This window comes from Mesoplodon bidens (genome assembly GCF_964165515.1).
Source record: "Mesoplodon bidens genome assembly, chromosome: 7".
Classification (NCBI taxonomy): domain Eukaryota; kingdom Metazoa; phylum Chordata; class Mammalia; order Artiodactyla; family Ziphiidae; genus Mesoplodon; species Mesoplodon bidens.
Window position 1 is genome coordinate 48,479,942 of NC_138164.1, and position 20,574 is coordinate 48,500,515.

The following is a 20,574-nucleotide window of genomic DNA, read 5'->3' on the forward strand; positions in this document are numbered from 1 at the left end:
TTTAGTCAGCCTTTTAAAAAATAGATTTGTGTCCAAAGATTTGTTTTTCTGCTTTTCTTCCCTAGTTCAAGTTCCTTGAAGGACTCAAGATTGAGTAAAATTGACTTTCTTCTGATCTTGTGAATCATGAGGTAAAATGAAGGCATAAATGATGTCTAAGGACTCTTGCCTCTCGAAGATTTCCTGACTCTTTAACACTCAATAGTAAGGCATATTGGTCATGATACCAGCCACCATATAGCCAGTACTTTTCCCCTCCATTCAGTGTAGAACTTTTCTTCACTGGCTCAGCATCCACCCCCCACCCCCGCGCCCCACTTCCTTTGAAGACACCTGGCTGAATTTTAAAGGAAAAAGATATAAAAGGATACAAGGAAAAAGGAAACAAGATAGTCCTTTCTTTCCCCCGAAGTTCTAGCAGTTTGACTGACTCTTACTTGTGAATTTTTCTTGCCACTGAGTCATTGCACATACAGAATTATGAAACTTTAATTTCTTTAGAGGCTTGTTATATTAGAAAAATTGGTCCAAAGAAGGCAACAATCATGACATAAGCACATCTGGCTCTTGCAAGTTATTCTTTATTAAGCTTTCATTTAATTACATGTGTTGAAAGATCTGTAATTCTTTTTATTTGTCCATCTGAATGATAGTAATGCTGGAAATTACATACAAACCACCTGTTTTTCCTCCCCTACTAATATGGCAAAGTTTGAACTATTTTCTCTGTGGTTAATGAACTAGGAAACTTTCTATTTTATTATGATAGAAATATGACTATCAAGGTAGTCATAATCTTGATGGCTTAATTCTTGATGTTAAGAAGAAAAGAAGATATTTGAATGGCATTTTCAAGCATGAAATTGTGTTAAAATTGAGGTATCTGAATTCTGGTTAGCCATAGCAGGTTAACACATTCATTTATGACCAATTTCACCCCAAAGCTAATAAATCTACAGTTAAGGATTTCACACCCTGTGCTAGGAAAAAGAAGCTTGATTTCCCCCCCCCCCCCACAAATCTGGCTATATTCTCTTTTGGATTATGTTATATGCTGCATAGAAATAAGACCCTGAGGAAAGAGGGACTGCCATTGGGCCTCAGGGATCTTGAGGGCAGCACTTTTATCATCCAGAAGGGTCAGCATCCCCAGAGAAGTTTAGTCAGTATTGGATTAGAATGATGTTCTTCCAGAAATCCCTAGGAAAGTTTAGATCAGTTTCTTAGTTCATGAATATTAAAATTACATGAATGGACATACCGACTTTTAGGGAACTTTTATGAAGATTTTAGGTACTAGGAAGAATTCCTTTTTGTATGATTGAAGACATTGAGTCCTAGAGCAATCCAATCCTTTGTTTAGGGTCATAAACTTATTTCTAGAAGGACCAGGAACAGAATAATGACTCCCATATCATTGCTCTTTCTTTCTGTTATACTGTTTATTCTCTTTCATTTTCCTCTTTAAAAATAGTGAAAGAGAAATGGCAAGGCTGTCAGAGAAACAATTATCTAACAATACGGTAAGTTTTTTTTGAAACTCCATTTCAGCTGCATTTAAAGAGATGATGTTTGTCTTCCCTCTTTTGCAGCAGCTCTATGCCGCTCAGCTGGCCAGCATGCAGGTGTCACCTGGAGCAAAGATGCCATCAACTCCACAGCCACCAAACACAGCAGGGGCAGTCTCACCTACTGGGATAAAAAATGAAAAGAGAGGGACCAGCCCTGTAACTCAAGTTAAGGTATTTGCTTTGCAGGATTATGGAAACAGTTTGGAAAATAGCTTCACAAGAAAGGTAGTGAACCAGGCTGTGTTGGGAATAAACGGCAGGAAGCAAAACAGCCTAAAGGAACCCCAAAATGCTCCTCTTTATTGTAAATTTCATGGTTGAGCACTGAGAAACAGGTGTTTCCCTTTTGATAACAATAGTGCCATGTTGTGAGATCTTCACCTATATCTGCACACTTACTTCTCAAGAATTGTCCCCCTTTGGATTCTGGCTTTTATTTTTTAATGTTCATTGGCATGAATGGCCATGGTTTTATTACCAGTCTTTGTCATAGTCTTGTGACACTTCTCTCTAACTTCCTTAAACAGGTGGGGAGCCAACTTACAGTGCTAGAGGAGGAGGATCTCAAAACTTTAGATTGACAAAATAGAACCCAGTGCTGGACTTTATATGGTTTGTTGATAAAGCTCTCTCCTTCAGAAATAGATATAAATGTGGGCTCTGAGGAATGAGTGGTGTCATAACCTAACCATGCTTTGATGCCATGTATAGTTGTGATAGGATAAACAGGATTGCCCAAGTTATGACTGAAACATTAATAGATCCTTTCCTCACTGATTTTCAGTGTCTTAAAATGGGGTAGCCAGGAGGTGCTTGGTGACTTGATGATCCAGTCTAACTTTGTGCTGCAGCTGGTACTTATAGGTTTTTGCGATTGCCTTTGCTTCCTGTATTAAATTAACAAATTCAGACAGCTCAAAGGAACAATTGTTTTGTATCACTGACTTACCTACTTTGCGGGATATGTTAAGCACAGATGTATTATTGTAATGTGCCCAAAGTACTGCACTTGGAGAAATTTTGCAATTATTTTTAACTCATTACATGGGAAACATCTAAGGCCAACAAAACAGCATTGAAGACCACAGAATTACTGAAATTGTTTTATTTTCTAAAACTTGCAGATAGGGACTTTGAGATTTCAGAAAAGCCCTTAAAAATATGGATCCCAAATACCAAAGATAAAAAAAGTAAACATAATTAGGATGGATAGTTCTGCCAGTGCCCACCCAAAGGAATTAATTTAATGCCACCCATGCCTTTAGATTCTCCAAAGAAGTAGATGAACATTTATGCTTTGTTGTTAGAAATATTGAGATATGACAATAGGCGGTTTACATTTAATAAGATAGTATTAACTTATGGAAACAGACTATTTATTTTGTGTTCCAAGAATTTCTTTTTGTGAATAAGAGAACACTACCACTCAAACCAAGGCACTTTGTTTAATTGTAGTTGTTGGAGTATAAGCATATCAAACATCAGTGACTTGAGGTATTGAGTATTAGATATTTTAACATGAAAAAGTCATTTTATAAGTGGGTTGGCCAAATGGAACTGCACCAAACCAAGCCTTTACTGGATGAGTAAAATGTTCCCTGGTTAGATTCAAGTTTATATTTGCTTTTACCATTCCAGCTTTGTGGGCCAACTGAATTTTATTACTCACTTGACCACATGCAAATTCTTACGGAGTTCTCTATATAATTTGACTTGACTATACTTTATGTTAATAACAAAGGAGGCATTTATTATACTTATTAGACTGTTTATTGTATGTGTGAGTAAAAATATATAGACCAAGACATAAAGCAAATGTTTTAAATTTTTAAAATAGCTCCTACCTATTATTACAGAAGTTCTGAAAATAATCTTATATTTTGCTAATTGAAAGAGTTATGGTCACTAAAATATTTCATGTTTCTCTCTGTAGTCATTCTTTCCCTCTGTATATAACACGACTACGTGACATAGGGCATTGTTAGCTGAAGGTAACAAAAATAAAAATAGATGGTCTTCCTCTCCTTTTTTCCCCCCAGAATTTTTATTTGCTATAATGGTCAACATCAGCAGTCAGGATGTTTCTGTTCAAATGTCAGTTCTGTCACTTTTACTAGATGTGTCACCTTGGGCAAGTTACTTCTTTCAGCCTTAGTTTTTGCCTCTGTAAAATGGAAGTTAATATTTTTACGGGTCTTAAATGAGATAATACATCTTCTAGAATATAGTGACTATTCCATAAATGTTAGTATAGTGATGACGTTGATGATAATCTGATGCTAATAAAGAAGATGGTGGTGGTTGGTAGTAGTGATTGTAACTGAAATATCTGGTTGTATACTGAGAGAGATCCTAAAAGAAACCTAGAAGATTTCCATTTTAAACCATTATGGAGGAACAGAGATTTACTTACTCTCCAAACTTAAACAAGTAAAACTCAAGACACAATATATAAAACAGTAGTTTCAGACATTTCCAGTAGGAGTACAGGACAGTGACCCCTGGTAGAAGAGAAACAAGTGAGGCAAGCACCACAGTTGTTCCATCTTACTGTCTAGAGAGAATTTCCAGGCCATAGTGTGGGGGCGGGAGGGGGGAGGGGACGTGTAGCCACATGCAGCTTGGAAGGCTTCCTGAGTAGAGAGACAGAGTTCAGAGTTTAAGGATGCCAAGTAGATGGAACTTGTGAGGTAGAGTACCAGAGGAGGGAGCTGTATATAATAGAGAGAGCACTGGAAATCTGCAGAAGGTTCCCCTGTATTTAGCTGAGTACTGATCAGCATATGCATGTGAGGAAACTCTCTGAGGCCAGGGAAAAAGACCAATGTAGCAGACAAAACCATTGCAGGGTTCACAAAGAACTGAGAATGATTTGTGTTCCCACTGGCCAGATTGGAAAGATCACTTGACATATGGGCACCAAGTAGAGTCCCCAGCAGGGTATTATCTCACTAGTGGGGCCAGATTATCCCTAGAATAATGACTGCTCTGGACCTGCCTAACAAAGCTTAAAAGTAAGCCTAGTAAGGCTTTCCGTGTCTCAGAACAAAGTCCACAGATATTTAAAGGAATATACAAACTATGAAACCCAACACTGTAAAATTCACAATGTGGAGCATGTATTCAATAATTACCAGGCTTTCACAGAAGCAAGAAAATATGAACAATGATGAAAAGAATAATCAATCATTAGAAACAAACCCCAAAATAACACAGGTGATAGAATTAGTATATAAGACAGTAAAAACAGCTCTTATAAGGGACTTCCAACTATAGCCAAGTGAAGAGGTAAGCATATCTGCTCCTGTTCACCCACAAAGTTTCTCTTGGGCCAGGACAGGCTGTGAGGACCAACAACAGGCCTGCCATTGTGGAAAGGGACTGACTTGACTGGGAGTTAATAGGTGCTTCCCATGCTCAGTGGCATTGTTGGTGGAAATGGCAATTATTGAATTATAAGAATAAATAATAAATTAGAATATACAGTCATACCTTTTTTATTTATTTATTTTTTATAAATTTATTTATTTTTATTTTTGGCTGTGTTGGGTCTTTGTTGCTGCGTGTGGGCTTTCTCTAGTTGTGGAGAGTGGGGGCTACTCTTCGTTGTGATGCGAGGGCTTCTCATTGCGGTGGCTTCTCTTGCTGCAGAGCACAGGCTCTAGGCACGTGGGCTTCAGTAGTTGTGGCGCATGGGCTCAGTAGTCATGGCTCGCGGGCTCTAGAGCACAGGCTCAGTAGTTGTGGTGCACAGGCTTAGTTGCTCAGCGGCATGTGGGATCTTCCCGGACCAGGGCTCGAACCCTTGTCCCCTGCATTGGCAGGCAGATTCTTAACCACTGTGCCACCAGGGAAGTCCCATAACCTTTTTTATTGAGCTTCATTTTATTGTGCTTCACAGCTATTGCACTTTTTACAAATTGGATGTTTGTGGCAACCCTGCATAGTCAGATGATGGTTAGCATTTTTTTTAGCGATAAAGTATTTTTTAATTAAGGTATATACATTGTTTTTTTAGGCATAATGCTATTGCACACTTAAAGGACTACAGTAGTGTATAAACATAACTTTTATATGGACTGGGAAACCAAAAATTCATGTGACTAGCTTTATTGTGATATTTGATTTACTGCAGTGGTCTGGAACCAAACCCATAATATATCTGAAGTTTGCCTATATTCAAAACTGAGTAAAACCAAGTGTTATAAACTCCATATATTCAAGAATGTAGAGGAAAACATGAACATTATAGGACAAGACATGGAAAACTTATATTGAATGTCTAGAGATGAAAAATACAGTGTTTGAGATGAAAAGTACTCTGGATTAGTACTGATTTGGAATAGCAACAGATTAGATATTATAGAAGAAAAGACTAGTGAACTTGATGACATAACAATGAAACTGTCCAAAATGAAATACATAGAAAAAAGACTATCAGTGCTGTGGAACATCAAATGGCCTCATATATGCAACTGGAGCCCCAGGAGGAGAAGGAAGGGACAGAAAAATACATTTGAAGAAGTAATGGCTGAAAATTTTCCAAATTTGAGGAAAACTCTGAACTCAGGTATCTTATGAAGCTTGATAAACCCGAAGTAAAAGAAATGTGGAGAAAACTAAATACCTAGTTTATAAATCACTATTATTTAGATAGGAGTAAAGGAACTAACTAGTCTAATATTTTTTGAGTTCAGAGCAAAGGCAACTAAATTGTAATTAAGCATATCAGATAATTTCGACATTTGTAATGGATACAACTATGTTTCCTGAGAACCTATCCTATGTCTAGATAGAGATAAAAGTGCATTGCACCATAGATGTGCCAGATTACTTATTTCCTACCAAGACAAACAAACAAACAAAACAACAGAATAAAGCCAGGGTATCCCTACATTATCAAGTGACTTATTTTAGCTGATAGTTTAGTAGAAAAAGGGCCTGGGATTTGGAGCCCAATAAACTATAATTCAAATTTTGTCCCTCCATGTATGACTTTGGACAGTCATTTTATCACTCTGACTGCTTCTTCCTTTGTAAATTTAGAATACTACTGCCCAGCCTCATAGAGTTATTGGTAGTTAAATGAGCTAATATTTGTGAAAATGTCTAGCACGGTGTTAGTACATAAAGGTTCCTCCGTGCATGTTATTTTCGTTTTCTCTTTCTAATCCTCCTTCCTGAGTACTGTTTTCTGGCATCCCTTTTTGTTCCCTCTTAAACAGTGACCATTAGTACTGGAAGAGACCTTAGAGATCAGCTAGAATCAGACCCTTTTTTCTATAGATGAAGAAATTGAGCCCAGAGAGGTCACATGTTTGCCTCAGGGGAGAAAGTTCAGTTTCCAAGCTCTACTGTGTGTTTTAAACAATAACATTAAAAGCAAGTTCTCTGTGTCTTCTCAGAAGCAAAACAGGAGTTAACATTTGCTGACAATTTTATTTTAAACACAATAATGCAGATCTTAAAACTGAACATTTAAATGAATATGCTCATATTACAATTAAATTTCTAGAATGATGGAAGTGTTGTTAAGGGTGTTTTATAGCAGGATAAATGAAACAAAATAAAGGCGAGGAGCTTAGCTTTCAAGCTCCTGCTAAAACCAGAGTTACAAGCCAGGTATTTGAATACTGTGCTCAGTATAGAAAAACAGGCATCTTAAAATAGACATTCTGTAAATATATGTAGCAAAGAATATAAAGAGACATCACTTTAGACATGAAAAATAAATTGTATATAGCATGGTATGTAAAACATAATTATAATGTGTGCTTGCTCTTTGCAAAAATTAATTTTAAACATAAATAGAGACCAGAATATAGACCATGAAGAGTGCCCACACCCAGAAAGCCACATAGAAGCCATGCTGTGGCATGCGGCTCCCTGGGCAAAGGCCCAGAAGAGCAGAGGAAGGCTTTGTGTTTCCATTTTTAAAGTACTTGCTATTGTTTGATTTAAAATATATATTAAAAAATTAGTGGCAGAGCCTATTTATAGTTCCAGGAACTTTTCAGAGAGAATAACACAAAAGCACTACAGAGCTGCTGAAATTTTAAATAATTCTTTGTAAATGCCCTAGGTTAATTTAGATCCCTGAAAACACATTAGGAAATTAAGCTGTAATGTGAGCTAATTCAGATTTTAATTTGGCAAAAAGAATGATCCAACTACACAGTTAATGTAAATAGAAACATAACACAGGGAAATTAATGAGGTTTCCTTCTGATGAATCTTCAAGGAGGTAGATCATTAGCTTCTTTTGTTATTATTGTAGGAGAATGTGGCATTGTCTCTGAGGTATAAAATAACTGTGGCTTACTAAGTGATAATGTGCTTCATTTTAAAAAAAATAATTATTATGGTAAACTCTTGTAGGATGAAGCAGCAGCACAGCCGCTGAATCTCTCATCCCGACCCAAGACAGCTGAGCCTGTAAAGTCTCCAACATCTCCCACCCAAAGCCTCTTTCCAGCCAGCAAAACCAGCCCTGTCAATCTGCCTAACAAAAGCAGCATCCCCAGCCCCATTGGAGGAAGCTTGGGAAGAGGATCCTCTTTAGGTAAATGGAAAGGTCAACACCAGGAAGAGACTTATGAATTAGGTAAAAGAAAGCAAAACATGTTTACTGATGACTGATTCTTGTTTCCAAAGTGTTCCTTAGTCCAAGAAAAAAAAAAAGTAAATAAAGTAAAAGTAAAATCTTTTCTACTGAAACATAACCCAGTTATAGTGTCTTGGGTGACCAGAACTTTTAGAAAAGTTTATAATATAAATCCTGCTGGGGTGGGTTCTTCAGATGATGATGAGTTAGATCCAACACTCAGAGACTTAGACATTTCTGTGTTTGGTCAGTGCTTTGCCACTGAAGCAACTCTAGGCAGATTAAGAGTCAACATGAACCCTCCTCCAAGGGCCTAAAGGAACCTGGCCTAAAAGCTGCCTGCCAAAAGTCCAAAATTCATTTGACATTTTATATTTTCTTTGTAAAATGTTTGTGAGTTTTACATCTTATCCCATATCAGTTTTGCATTGAAGCAAATATGAATGACACACTTTATTGCCATCATATGAAATAAAGTTAATGTCTAGTAAGATATGTCATAGTGATCCTCTGCCTCCTTACATTCTCTGATGTATTGCCAGGTATCTCTAGGGATATTCATACCCAGGTATGAGAAGTATAGAGAAAAAAATGGGATTTGGCATCAGGCAGACTTGGACTGAGAGAGAGCCTTTACTTACTAGTTATGTGACCCTGTGAAAATTATTTAATATTTTTGAACTCAGTTTCCTAATCTCTGGAAGGGAAATATTATTACCTAGCTCATAGGTTGTTATGAGAATTAAAAGAGAAAAAAATATATAAAGTGCCTAACATGGTATCTGGCACCCAGAAGGCATGCAATTTAAAAAGACTGGACAACCGAATAGCAACACATTTACATATACATGTGGAATGAAACAGTAATTGTGAAAGCACGAAAGCACGTAGTAGCAGAGAGCCAAATAAATATGAACATTATTGTTACTATGCTCTATAAGTCTCTTAATTTTCAAATAAAGACACAAAATTTCAAAGGGATTAGGGACTAGAACTAGCATTTCTTCACCGTATTACCTTCCTTGTGTTGTTGAATCCTATAGCCTGAATTGCTTCCTGTAATAAATAAAATAATGTGTAAAATAATGTGCCATATACAATTTAAAAAAACATTTTGCCTATCTTATCTCATTTGATTTTTCACAATAATCCAATGAGTTAGGTAGTATATTATTATTACTCTCATTGTATAATAAATTGTGGTCTTACAGTTAAAATGACTTGCCCACAGCCATGTAGATATCAATTAGCAGAGTCAAAACTAGAATCCAGGTCCTCTGACATATAACTCAGTGCTCTTTTTATAAACTCACAGTTGGAATATACGCTGAGCTATGCTGAATCTAAGTGAATCTTCTGATGATGAGACGTAAATCTTCCTCATTGAAATTGGGGACATTAGGATCCACACAGCAGCCTATTCTCTTTTTGAGTTAGGATGCCTCTTTCAGGGGCCCAGAGGTTTTCACTCCAAGTCAGTGGGATTGCTGTGGGAAAGAGAAATGAATCATTTCCAGCATGTGAATATGATTGCTGAATTGTTGAAAGTCGTGAGATGAGGGGAAACAAAAGCCAACATGAGGATAAATAATAGGCTTGATCATGAAATGGCCCTCCTATAATCCACTTCTGAATTTTGTTTGGAAAGCATTTGTCTCCTGTACTGAGCATTGTGAGGGACAAAGACGACTGTTTCACAGGCCCTGCTCTTACGGAGTTTATACGTCAGCAGAGCGTATTCTTTAGATCGTGAGCTAGAAATGAGCTGAAGTAATAGCGCTCTTGTCCAGACAATACTGGATAGAAATTTTTTTTTAATCAGAAAAGCTTCAGAGAAAAAGATATGGGTTTTCTATATCCTAAAAAGTGGCTGTTTAACTTTCTAAAACTTTTCCATAGATAGTGTTGGTGATATTTTCTAAACTCAAGTACATACACACACGCACTGCACATACATAGACGTGTGATGTGAGCTTGATTGTAGTCTGATTTCCTCTGTCCCTTCTGTCTCTGTGAGGTGTGTGCACACACACACAGATATACACACATACACACACACACATGCATGTGCTATGAAATGCTCATACCAGGATACACACAAGCTGATCACCTTAAACTTTATCACAGCAGCTGAAATCTATCAGTCAGCAAGCAATTGCTCTCTTTTTGCCTAAAATTGGAAAGCCTCATCTAAAGTATTAATTTTAACCTACAGTAAAATGCAAGATATGGAGGAAAATTAGTTTAATTTTGAATTTTGTCCTTCTGTGTTGCATGGAATATAATGAAAGTAAATGTTTTCACTTTATTTGAAGCTGTATACTTATGTGAAATCCATTCCCACACATACAGTCTTACTATCACGAAGACAGGGAACTGAGAACAGTGGGTGTTCGGGTTGGGGGTAGGAAATGGGTTGTCATTCTCTTGGTAAATAACTGAGGCAGAGTGATGAGTAGAATGCTTCATTAACCAGCCAGTGATTGGGGAACAGAGAGTGCAGTATGTTCCTTCCCACCCTTTCTCTCCTGCAGTGGACATATGAACACACAGATACAGATATCTGCTAAAGGACACATGTAGCCTCACAGATTTTTTTTGGCTGGGCCAGAAACAACTTTGCTGCATTAGCACACCAGATATATTGGTCAGCCTGCACCACAGATGTCTCTGCACCCATCCCCACCCCTTTCTTCACCACTACTGTCCCCCTAATTGTTAGATATAGCCAGATATATATATATATATATATATATATATATATATATATATATATATATATATATATATATGTATGTATGTATGTATGTATGTATACGAATCTAGGAACTTTCATCTGTGAGGAGTTGTGTTGACAGAACTGAAACGTTGGTCCTCCGAGGGCTAAAAAACCCCCAGCACAGCTCGGTTACCCTGGATTTCTGTGCTGTATTGCAGTTTTCTTAATAGCAAATGTGTCTCTTCCTTCTTCAGAGAATGTGGTATTATACAGGGGAGTGGGTAATAGCAGTATTTTTTAAGAGTCTAACCTTACAAGCCTCTAATAATGCATCCTGTATATGCAGATATCCTGTCCAGTCTCAACTCCCCCGCCCTGTTTGGGGATCAGGATACAGTGATGAAAGCTATTCAGGAAGCTCGGAAGATGCGAGAACAGATCCAGCGGGAGCAACAGCAGCAACAGCCGCATGGTGTTGATGGGAAACTGTCTACCATGAATAATATGGGGCTGAACAACTGCAGGAATGAAAAGGTAAAACTTGCTTCCCTCCTTCTCTGGCTCTGCTAGACCCATTGACTCTTTTTTATCTGGCTCTTTCCAGGCTCCCAAGCATCATACTGCAGCCAAAGATTTGGGGTCCTAGCTTGAGGGCTTTCTTGCATCACATTTAATCATTAGTGCTGATTAACAAATACACCCTTTCCCACTTAGTGTGGGTCGCCTCCCAGGTACCCAACCAGGCACCCAACCTACCTGCCTATTGGTGTTTATCTGTCCCATTCCAAAAGATTTAGAAATATCTTATAATAAAGGGGATGTATGAGGTTACAAGACTATCAGAATATTAAAAAAGGAAGAAGCATATATGCTCACAATGAAGGCTAATACATTGCCATGACTCATCATTGAATTTATTACTAAGCTTCCTATCTGCCTGAGCAAAATAGAAAACAAAGCAACTTACAAAATGCATTCATTTATTTTTTGATTCAACAAATTATTTATCGAGTGCTTATTCTGTAATAGACGCTGTTCTAGGCACCGGAGATACAACAGTGAACAAATCAGACAAAAATCTCTGTTCTCATAGAGCTTACATTCTAATAGGGGAATACAGATGAGGAAAAAATAAACAATTAAATACATAATGAGTAATGTCAGTAACATCAGGAGGTGACTCAATGCCATGAGAAAAATGGAAGCAAGTTAAGGGAATAGGGAGTTATAGGATTGTTCTTTTAGATGGGTTGGTAGGGACTCTGCGGAAGTGTTATGGAGTAGAGAGATCTGAAGGAACCCCTGTGCAGGCCACATGAAGAGCGTCCAGGCAGTGGGAACAATAAGCTTAGAAGCTCTTAGAGTGTGGGACCAGCAACAAGGAGGCCAGCGTGGCAAGAGCAGCTTGAGGGAAGGGAGAGCAGTGGGACGTGAAGTAAAGTGATAGCCTGGGGTAGAGTGTGTTAGACCTGTAGGCCTTGGAAAGGCTTTGTGTTTCACTCTGAGTTCTAGTCCTAGACTGGTTTTGTCCAGGGTATTGACATGATCTGATTTACATATAAAAGGATCATTCTGCCTAATGTGCAAGAACAGACTGCAGGAGGTTAAGAATGGAAAAAGGCAGACCAGTTGAGAGGCTGTTGTCATACACTGGGTGAAAACTTCTGATTATTTGATGAATGAATGATCCTTGCCATTCCTTGGCTTGTCTCTTCATCACTCCAGTTTCTGCCTCCCTCTTCACATGGCTGTCTTCCCTCTATGTATGTCCCCCTGTCTCCAAATCTCCCTCTTCTTATAAGGACATCAGTCATTGGATTTAGGATCCACCCTAATCCAGTGTGACCTTATTTTAACTTGACTATTTTTGCAAAGACCCCATTTCCTATAGATAAATAGACAGATTATATAAATATATAATATGTTAAATTAATCATTATTTGCCTCCTCCCTCCTCCACCTTGATTGATCCTCTTGGCGGGAGGTTCACATCAGGTAAGAGAGAAACTGTCTGGGGGAATGGTGGGTCTTTTGGTGTTGGTTAGGCCATAAAGTTTTATATATTGGGAACCTGCTATGCACATGCCAGTCACCAGATCTGCTCAATCAGTTAGGTGCCCCACTCCCCATTAAGTGCTCCATCCTTGGCAGTGGGCTCACAAAGCAGAGCCCCTCTTTAAGAACTGCCTTAGCAGATGGTTACATATACAGTAAGGTTTCAGGACCACAAGAAAAGAAAAGCCTTGCCCCCAAACCTTTTCTACCACTCTGATACTAGAGATAAACACAGTCAATCTTTTGACCTAAGACACTATACTATGCTCAGTGAGCACCATGAAATAGTAACATATTTAATCTTAATGTGAATAACTGTAAGATATTTTTTGGGGACCTAGATAGGTAAACACATTTTGGCATAGGGATACTGGGTGGGAAATTGGGTTAAAAGCAAGAGAACGGGTACATGCACCAGAGACCATCTTCTACCTTACAGTTTTGTCAATGGTTAATCCTAAAATTAATATGAGAAGGATGTTAGTGATTTGTTTAACTGAGTCTTTTAAAATGTATTAGTTTTCAAATGACAGTAGTATATGCTTATTGAAAATTCTAATAATACAGATACATGGTCAAAAGCTAATTACCCTCCTCACCCCATTAACTATCATAATGATTCAGAAGTTTTCTTTGCATATGCAAGAAAGTATTACTGAGTTTAAAACTATATATTCTCACTTGGAATGGTAGGCACCGAGTTGTCACTTACCAGCTGTGTGATATTTGGTAAGTTGAATAACTTCTCTGAATCTCAAGTTCTTCATCTGTAATGTGAGGGTAGTAATCTGGGTTACAATGAAATAAGATATATATGAATATACCTAGCAAAGCTCCTGGTACAGAGTAGGCACTTTCTTATGTTTCCCATAATTTGTAGACTAAACTGTGGGTGATCCTTGAATATATAGAACAAATGTACTATTTTGTCACAGATATGAGCTCCTCACCTAATAATGGAAGGGTCAGCAGAAGGAAACAGAGTTAGATTTTTCAGAAGTTGGCATATTGACCAACTCACATAGTTAAACTCCTTTCTAACTGAGTTGATGCACAAAACTATGGCAACTTCAGATTTATTAGGTTAGATCACGGTTTCTCAGCCTCAGCATTATTGGCATTTTTGGCTGGAGGATTCTTTGTCATGGGGGCTAATCTGGCCTCTGCTCATTAGATGCCAGTAGTAGCACCACTCCTTTTGTGACAACCGAAAATGTCTCCAGACATTGCTAAATGTCCCCTATTGGGGGAGGGAGGACAAAATTACCCCTAGTTGAAAAATCACTGGGCTAAATAAATATATTTAGAATGAATACATTTCAGAAACTTTATTCCACAAAAAAACAAGTTATTTTATTTAACTAATCATACTTGTTTTTAAATTATGAAGAATCATTTGCCTTTGATTAATGTTATGAATGAGATATTTCTTTGGAAAATGCATCTAGAAATTTTTGTTTAGAATATTAACATAGAGAATATTTAAAACAGAATGTGTATATGCCATTTAGCTTGGGGGGAAAATAAGAAATAAATTCCATATTGTTGCAGCAACTGTGCCTTTCAGTGAAGCCCCCCCGTCACATTAAGCAGGCTTAGACTAGCGGCATCCTGATACGTTTGCACTAAACCTAGGAGTAAATTGACACTTGCTTCCTGCAGTGACTCTCTCTGTTTGTCTGACACAGTGACCCTATATGGTTGAATTTATATCATTGGTTGAAGTTCAAGCTTAAGACTCTATTAACTTCAAATACTACAGGTTAATTTTAAGTATTTCTCATTGACTTTTTAAAATTCATATGGAGGAAAGAAGTCTGAGGCTCCAGAATAATAACACCTGATTTTGTGTTGGAAGCCATGAGAGAGAGATGAGAGATTAGGTTAAGTTTGAAAAATAATAATAATGAATCTTAACTTGTCCTAAAACATATCACACTGAATGTAATTGAGCTCCTGAAGATAAGTGGCAAAGTGGCTTCTACAGAATCAGAAAACCCTGGTTTCCCAGTTGAAGGGAGTTGTTGTCTCAGTAGATGACTTTATTGGGGTTGAATTTGGGGCACCGGAAAAGTCCATTATATTCAGGAATGTTGTGCTCACAAGCTCTCCTTTACATGATCTCCCTCCCAAATAATGTCGCTCTTTTGAATGTATATTTGTGGATGTGCAGGCTTTGTTTAGTTTCTAGACCCAGTATGTATCTATCTTTGTTTGCTAGGTTTGTTGCAGCCAGAAGAGTAAATTAAGAACAATGTTAAAGGGCTCCTGTGATAGTCGATTTGGCTCTCTTATAATCAAAATATCCATCTTAATTTTATGAGGTTTCAGAATGAGAATCATATTTTCTTCTGAGATCAAAGAGGGTAAATATATAATGTGCAATAAGATTGGTAAAATGGATTGTGGCAAATTCAGTTTAACTGTCTTCAAAATTGTCCTCTTTGGAATTACCTCAGTTTCCTTAAATGTAAAGATCCATAAATTAGATTTCTGAGTTTATTCTTGTAAACCATAATACAGTTTTAGAGATTTTTTCTCAGTGTTTCTGTCATAACACCTTGTAATTTATAAAGCATATCTCATCACGCTCATATTTGGACTTTTTTTTACAAATGAGCATGTCACAGATTTGAGTTCCCTGAGAAGCAGACTGTGAGATGGAGATTAACGAGCAGGTTTATTGGGGTGGGGAGTGCTCTTTCTGATTGCCACCTGTAGAAGGGAAAGGATGAAAGCAGAATAAGACTGTGACGCAGTCTTAACCAAAGCCTTAGCCAACCTCATATGAAGCTTTGAGATGGCCATGGTCACGCAGAATTGTCCCAAGTTGGATGGAGGGGGTGAACTTTTATACACTTGTATCAACCAGTCATTGGATGAGGGTTACCCTGGGAAGGGGACATAACCTTAGGCGATGTGACCCTCTTTAGTTGAGGCAGTGCCAAAGAGGGCCAAGAGCTGAGGGTGAGCAACAACATTCCCTGCAGCTGAGGAAATAAATCAGTCCTGAAGGGGTATCTGGGCAGTGCATCACAATGTCCATGTAGAGTTTTTTTGTGACATTTACTAACATTAGATGTATATAAAACATGCTTTGTATGTTTCATAACTGAGGGGAAACATTTACTACACAGGCATAGGGGTGCTTGTGTCTTTATGACACATACAGAATCACATATATGTCCATATGAATACCTGTTTACCCATGGCGTATTTCACTTTATTGGGTAAACCCCTATTTTGACACTTTAAAATGAAACATTGTTGACTTGATCAGCCAGAACGGCACCAATGGAGTTGTTCTGGTTGGCTGTGTCACAGGGTATTTAGGGTCTGTTAAATATATAGATAGTAGGGACAATAGACTGTAACGGCGCCTTAGGAGCTGTTATGCTCCATCATTTCAACATAGCTGCTGTGCATGGATCATGAGTGTCTTGCCAGCTGAAGTCTAAGTTACTTCCCTGGGTTTTAGCTTTCCACAGCAAGAACACCAACCACCTCCCATAGTACCAGGGCAATTAGATCATATTATAGGCTAATTGCTTACCAAATTTTGTTGTTTGACATCTCTAAGACAGAATTTCAGTCAGAACAATACACTGCAGAATTTTAGCTAGGCAGCTTCCAAATGTCCTTAGAGCTAAGCTAAGCGCATCTGGCTACAAGAGAGGCAAGGCAGGGTGGGCCTTCTTAGTGTTAAAGTGCGTTTTGTAACTTTTTTAACTTCCTTGATATTTGAATGCTGACTCTAGTGATTGGTTAGAGCACTTTCCTGCATAGGTATTTTGTAACTTAGTTATCTGGTTATTTTGGTCATCTTAATAACCTTGAGGAGCCAGAAAACTGATTACCTACTGATCAGAGTTGCTCATAAATAGGCTGATTACACATTATACATGTGGCCTGAACTGCTGTTCCCTTCATCTTCTGCTAATCTCTTAAGAAAAATTCTTGACCTTATCAGATGTCAAAATGAGCTACCATGAACACTATTATCACACTCTATCTGCCTCTGAAGTATATTTGTGGGATTAAAACTGTAGAGTGAAAGAACTGGAGGGGATATAACATTTGACCTGGTCCAATAGCTTCAATTCACAGACAGGAAAACTGAGACCTAAAGAAAGAAAATGACTTACCCATGGTCACATAGAGGGTTCACGTCAGAGCAGGAATTAAATCTCAGCTTTCCTAATTCTTAATCAATGATATTTCTATTTATAGAACAGCATTAAATTCATTTACTAATTTTCTATGAGATCTTTAAGCCTATTACATACAAAAGTACTTTTTACATTTTCAATCCAAAACCTTTGATGGAATAAGACAGGGTAAAAATAAACAGAAACAGTGAAGCAGAAAAGCACTGAGACCCCCCGCTTCCTGTATACTTTTCACCTTATGTCTGGGTAGGGCATTCTTCCCTACCATGATGTCCATTGGTTCTGGCTCTGGAAAGATATCAGTCAGAAAAATCAGATCAAATGATGCTAGTACAGACAAAGAGACAGAAGAGGTGGCTAGACCAGGAGCAGTAATAGAATTAGAGGCCATATGGTGTATTGGAAAGAGCATGGGTTTTAGAGTTGGTTAATCCTGTGTCTCAGTTTCTAGGATTAGTCTTGGAAGCAGCCTGTCTTGTTTTCTAACAGTGTTATTTAAATAAGTTACTTAACCTCTGTGAGTCTCAATGAACATACCTATAAAATGGAGATAATTATCCTTTCCTTGAAGGATCATTTTGAGGGAAAACATATGTAGAGCACATATCTGGCACAGGAGGTGCTCCGTTAATATTAGGTCCTTTTCCACTTTAGAACCTCAGACAGGTGGTCAAACCTGTTGTTAACTTTATTAAATTTTCACTCTTTGACACTCTCCAAAGGTGAATGGATTAACCTACTGCTCCTTGGAGCCAAAATGTCTTAAGATAGAGTAGAAGGTTAGTTAGAAGCTAACAGGCACCTTCTTACAAACTCAAGATATGCATTTTTCTTTTTCACTCTTAAAGTAACTTGTATACCCTAGTTACTTGCTAGGATCTGCTCATAGCCAACATGATAATGTTCAGATTTTATAATATTAGTGTGCTAGGGCGCTTTTGTTCCTACTAATTTAATATATACTTTAATATATTTCCAGAAAAATCAGAATTTCAATCTATGACTTTTGAGAATACTTAACCTGATTCTCGATAACTATATGCATTTCTCATGCCAAAATTATATTTCTTCAATCAAGTAAATAGGAAAATAATAATCCGGTCACTAAGGCACATTGTACACTTGTTCCTGTTTGTTCAAGAAAGCAGTTGTTCATTTTTTATAAGTGTAGATTCTTGCTTCTCACCCATACTTTGCAAAAACATCAGATAGTACATCAGTATTACACTGATGTAATACTGCCCCCTTTTATTGGAAATGAAAAACATACTAGATGTCTTCTGCTTCACATTGTCAGTTGCCACAGCTCCTTGTTACTTATACAATTGATTCAGATATTCATTGTTGCATGACAGGATAAGTTCAGACAGAAGATCAATATAGCTGTACAACAATAAGTGAAAGGGGATTGTGAGCAAATTATTTAGCAAAGTGTGTTTGGAATAAATGAGTTTCTTATATAGCACACGAACTAGTGAGGTTACTCCAAAGCAGTACATAGTATTGATTAATCAGGACGGTAATTTTTGTGAGCAGTTGACTAGCATGTTTAGTTGTGCTTTTGTGTATGTCAGCTTATTCCCAAGATATTGACAACTTGTACTATGAGTGGTTTGGGCATATTAGAGATTTTACAGTAAGGGGACACATTCTAATTATAGCATCCTCTTATGCAAAGCAGAGCAATAGTTGGGTTTTTTAAAAAATTTATTCCGTTAATTTATTTATTTTTGGCTGCATAGGGTCTTCATTGCTGCGCGCGGGCTTTCTCTAGTTGCGGCGAGCGGGGGCTGCTCTTTGTTGTGATGTGCGGGCTTCTCACTGTGGTGGCTTCTCTTGTTGTGAAGCATGGGCTCTAGGCGCGCGGGCTTCAGTAGTTGTGGTGCACGGGCTTAGTTGCTCTGTGGAATGTGGGATCCTCCCAGACCAGGGCTTGAACCTGTGTCCCTTGCATTGGCAGGCGGATTCTTAACCACTGTGCCACCAGGCAAGTCCCAATAGTTGGTTTTTAAAAAAAAGTTGATGTAGTACTTTTCACATCCTGACAAGAAACATTTTTATAGTGCTTCTATGGTTCAAAAATATTATCACATATGTTATCTCTCTTGAACTTTTCCGAATTCAGGGATATGGATAATACTGTCCTTGTTTTGCAGATTAGGGACCTAACACCAGCTCTAGATCACTTTGCTCCATCATTACCTCTCTATCGTCTCATTTGTTCCCTACATCTCTGTGAGATTGACAGGGCAATTTTAGCTAAAATCTAAAACAAGACATACATCTGAGTTTCAAACATCAATTTTAATGGAGTGAATGCTAAAATCATGAGATAAAGAAGTCTACCTAGATATATATATGCTTCATGTGTATTTCTTGTAAAGGAGTAACTAACTATATGTATACCTGTGATAGTGTTTTTCTAAAACAGCATACAAAGGTCAAAAATGCCATAAATTAGAAACAAAAAGTAAGTTTTATTAGGGTTAGACTTTACATTTGAACCAATAACATTGAACAACTAAACAGTGCTGTATATAGACTCCTGGCTATCATTAAGTTCAAGGTTATCGTTAAGTTCCTTTTATTTTTGTTGTCAGGGTTATTTGATTGGTTGCCTAGCTACTAGTTTAAGACCCAATTCATAAAAAACAACAACAAACTTGTTTGGTCTTCGCTTCTCCGCAGGTTAAATGGAATAAATGGTGAGAATTTATGTCAGTTTAAAAGGTTCAAGATACTTCCTAGGGTTGGGGTGGGGGGAGAAGTAAATATAAGACTTTTAGTTTTGTTTACAACAAATGTTCTAAATCAAAAGGTCATGTCCAATAAAGACGCAGACGTAGAGAATGGACTTGAGGACACGGGGAGGGGGAAGGGTAAGCTGGGACGAAGTGAGAGAGTGGCATGGACATATATACACTACCAAATGTAAAACAGATAGCTAGTGGGAAGCAGCCACATAGCCCAGGGAGATCAGCTCGGTGCTCTGTGACCACCTAGAGGGTTGGGATAGGGAGGGTGGGAGGGAGGGAGACGCAAGAGGGAGGAATTTGGGGATATATGTATATGTATAGCCGATTCACTTTGTGATACAGCAGAAACTAATACACCATTGTAAAGTAAGATTTTTTTTTTAAAAAGGCCATGTCTAGTTAAAGGATCTCCCAGTGAAAGGGTTAAAATTTGACACATCACAGTTAATAATTTTGCATAAAGAGTTGTTGGTTTGGGCATGTATGGAGCATATTTATTAATAATAAGAATGTTATAGCCCTAACCTCCCACTATGGCAAGTACTTTCTAATCCTTAATCCTTCTAGATCTAATCTCTTAGTCCTTCTAGATCAGCTATTTTCAACTTTTTTGGTCCCAGGGCCCCGTTACACATATACACACACACACACATATTTGTATATATATAAATGTTTATAATATATAATATTAAAACTTAAA

General features: G+C 37.7%; 1 protein-coding gene across 3 annotated transcripts in view; it reads left to right on the forward strand.

The window, feature by feature from the left end:
• SOX6 (SRY-box transcription factor 6) overlaps positions 1-20,574 on the forward strand; it is a 627,811-nt gene that overhangs the window by 538,433 nt on the left and 68,804 nt on the right. For 2 of the 3 annotated variants that reach the window (XM_081238923.1, XM_081238922.1), the window contains 3 exons: positions 1,593-1,742; positions 7,950-8,175; positions 11,241-11,428. In XM_081238923.1, the coding sequence (XP_081095049.1) occupies positions 1,593-1,742; positions 7,950-8,175; positions 11,241-11,428 (564 nt within the window). The remainder of the gene's footprint in view (positions 1-1,592; positions 1,743-7,949; positions 8,176-11,240; positions 11,429-20,574) is intronic. The other variant, XM_081238924.1, reaches the window with a different exon arrangement.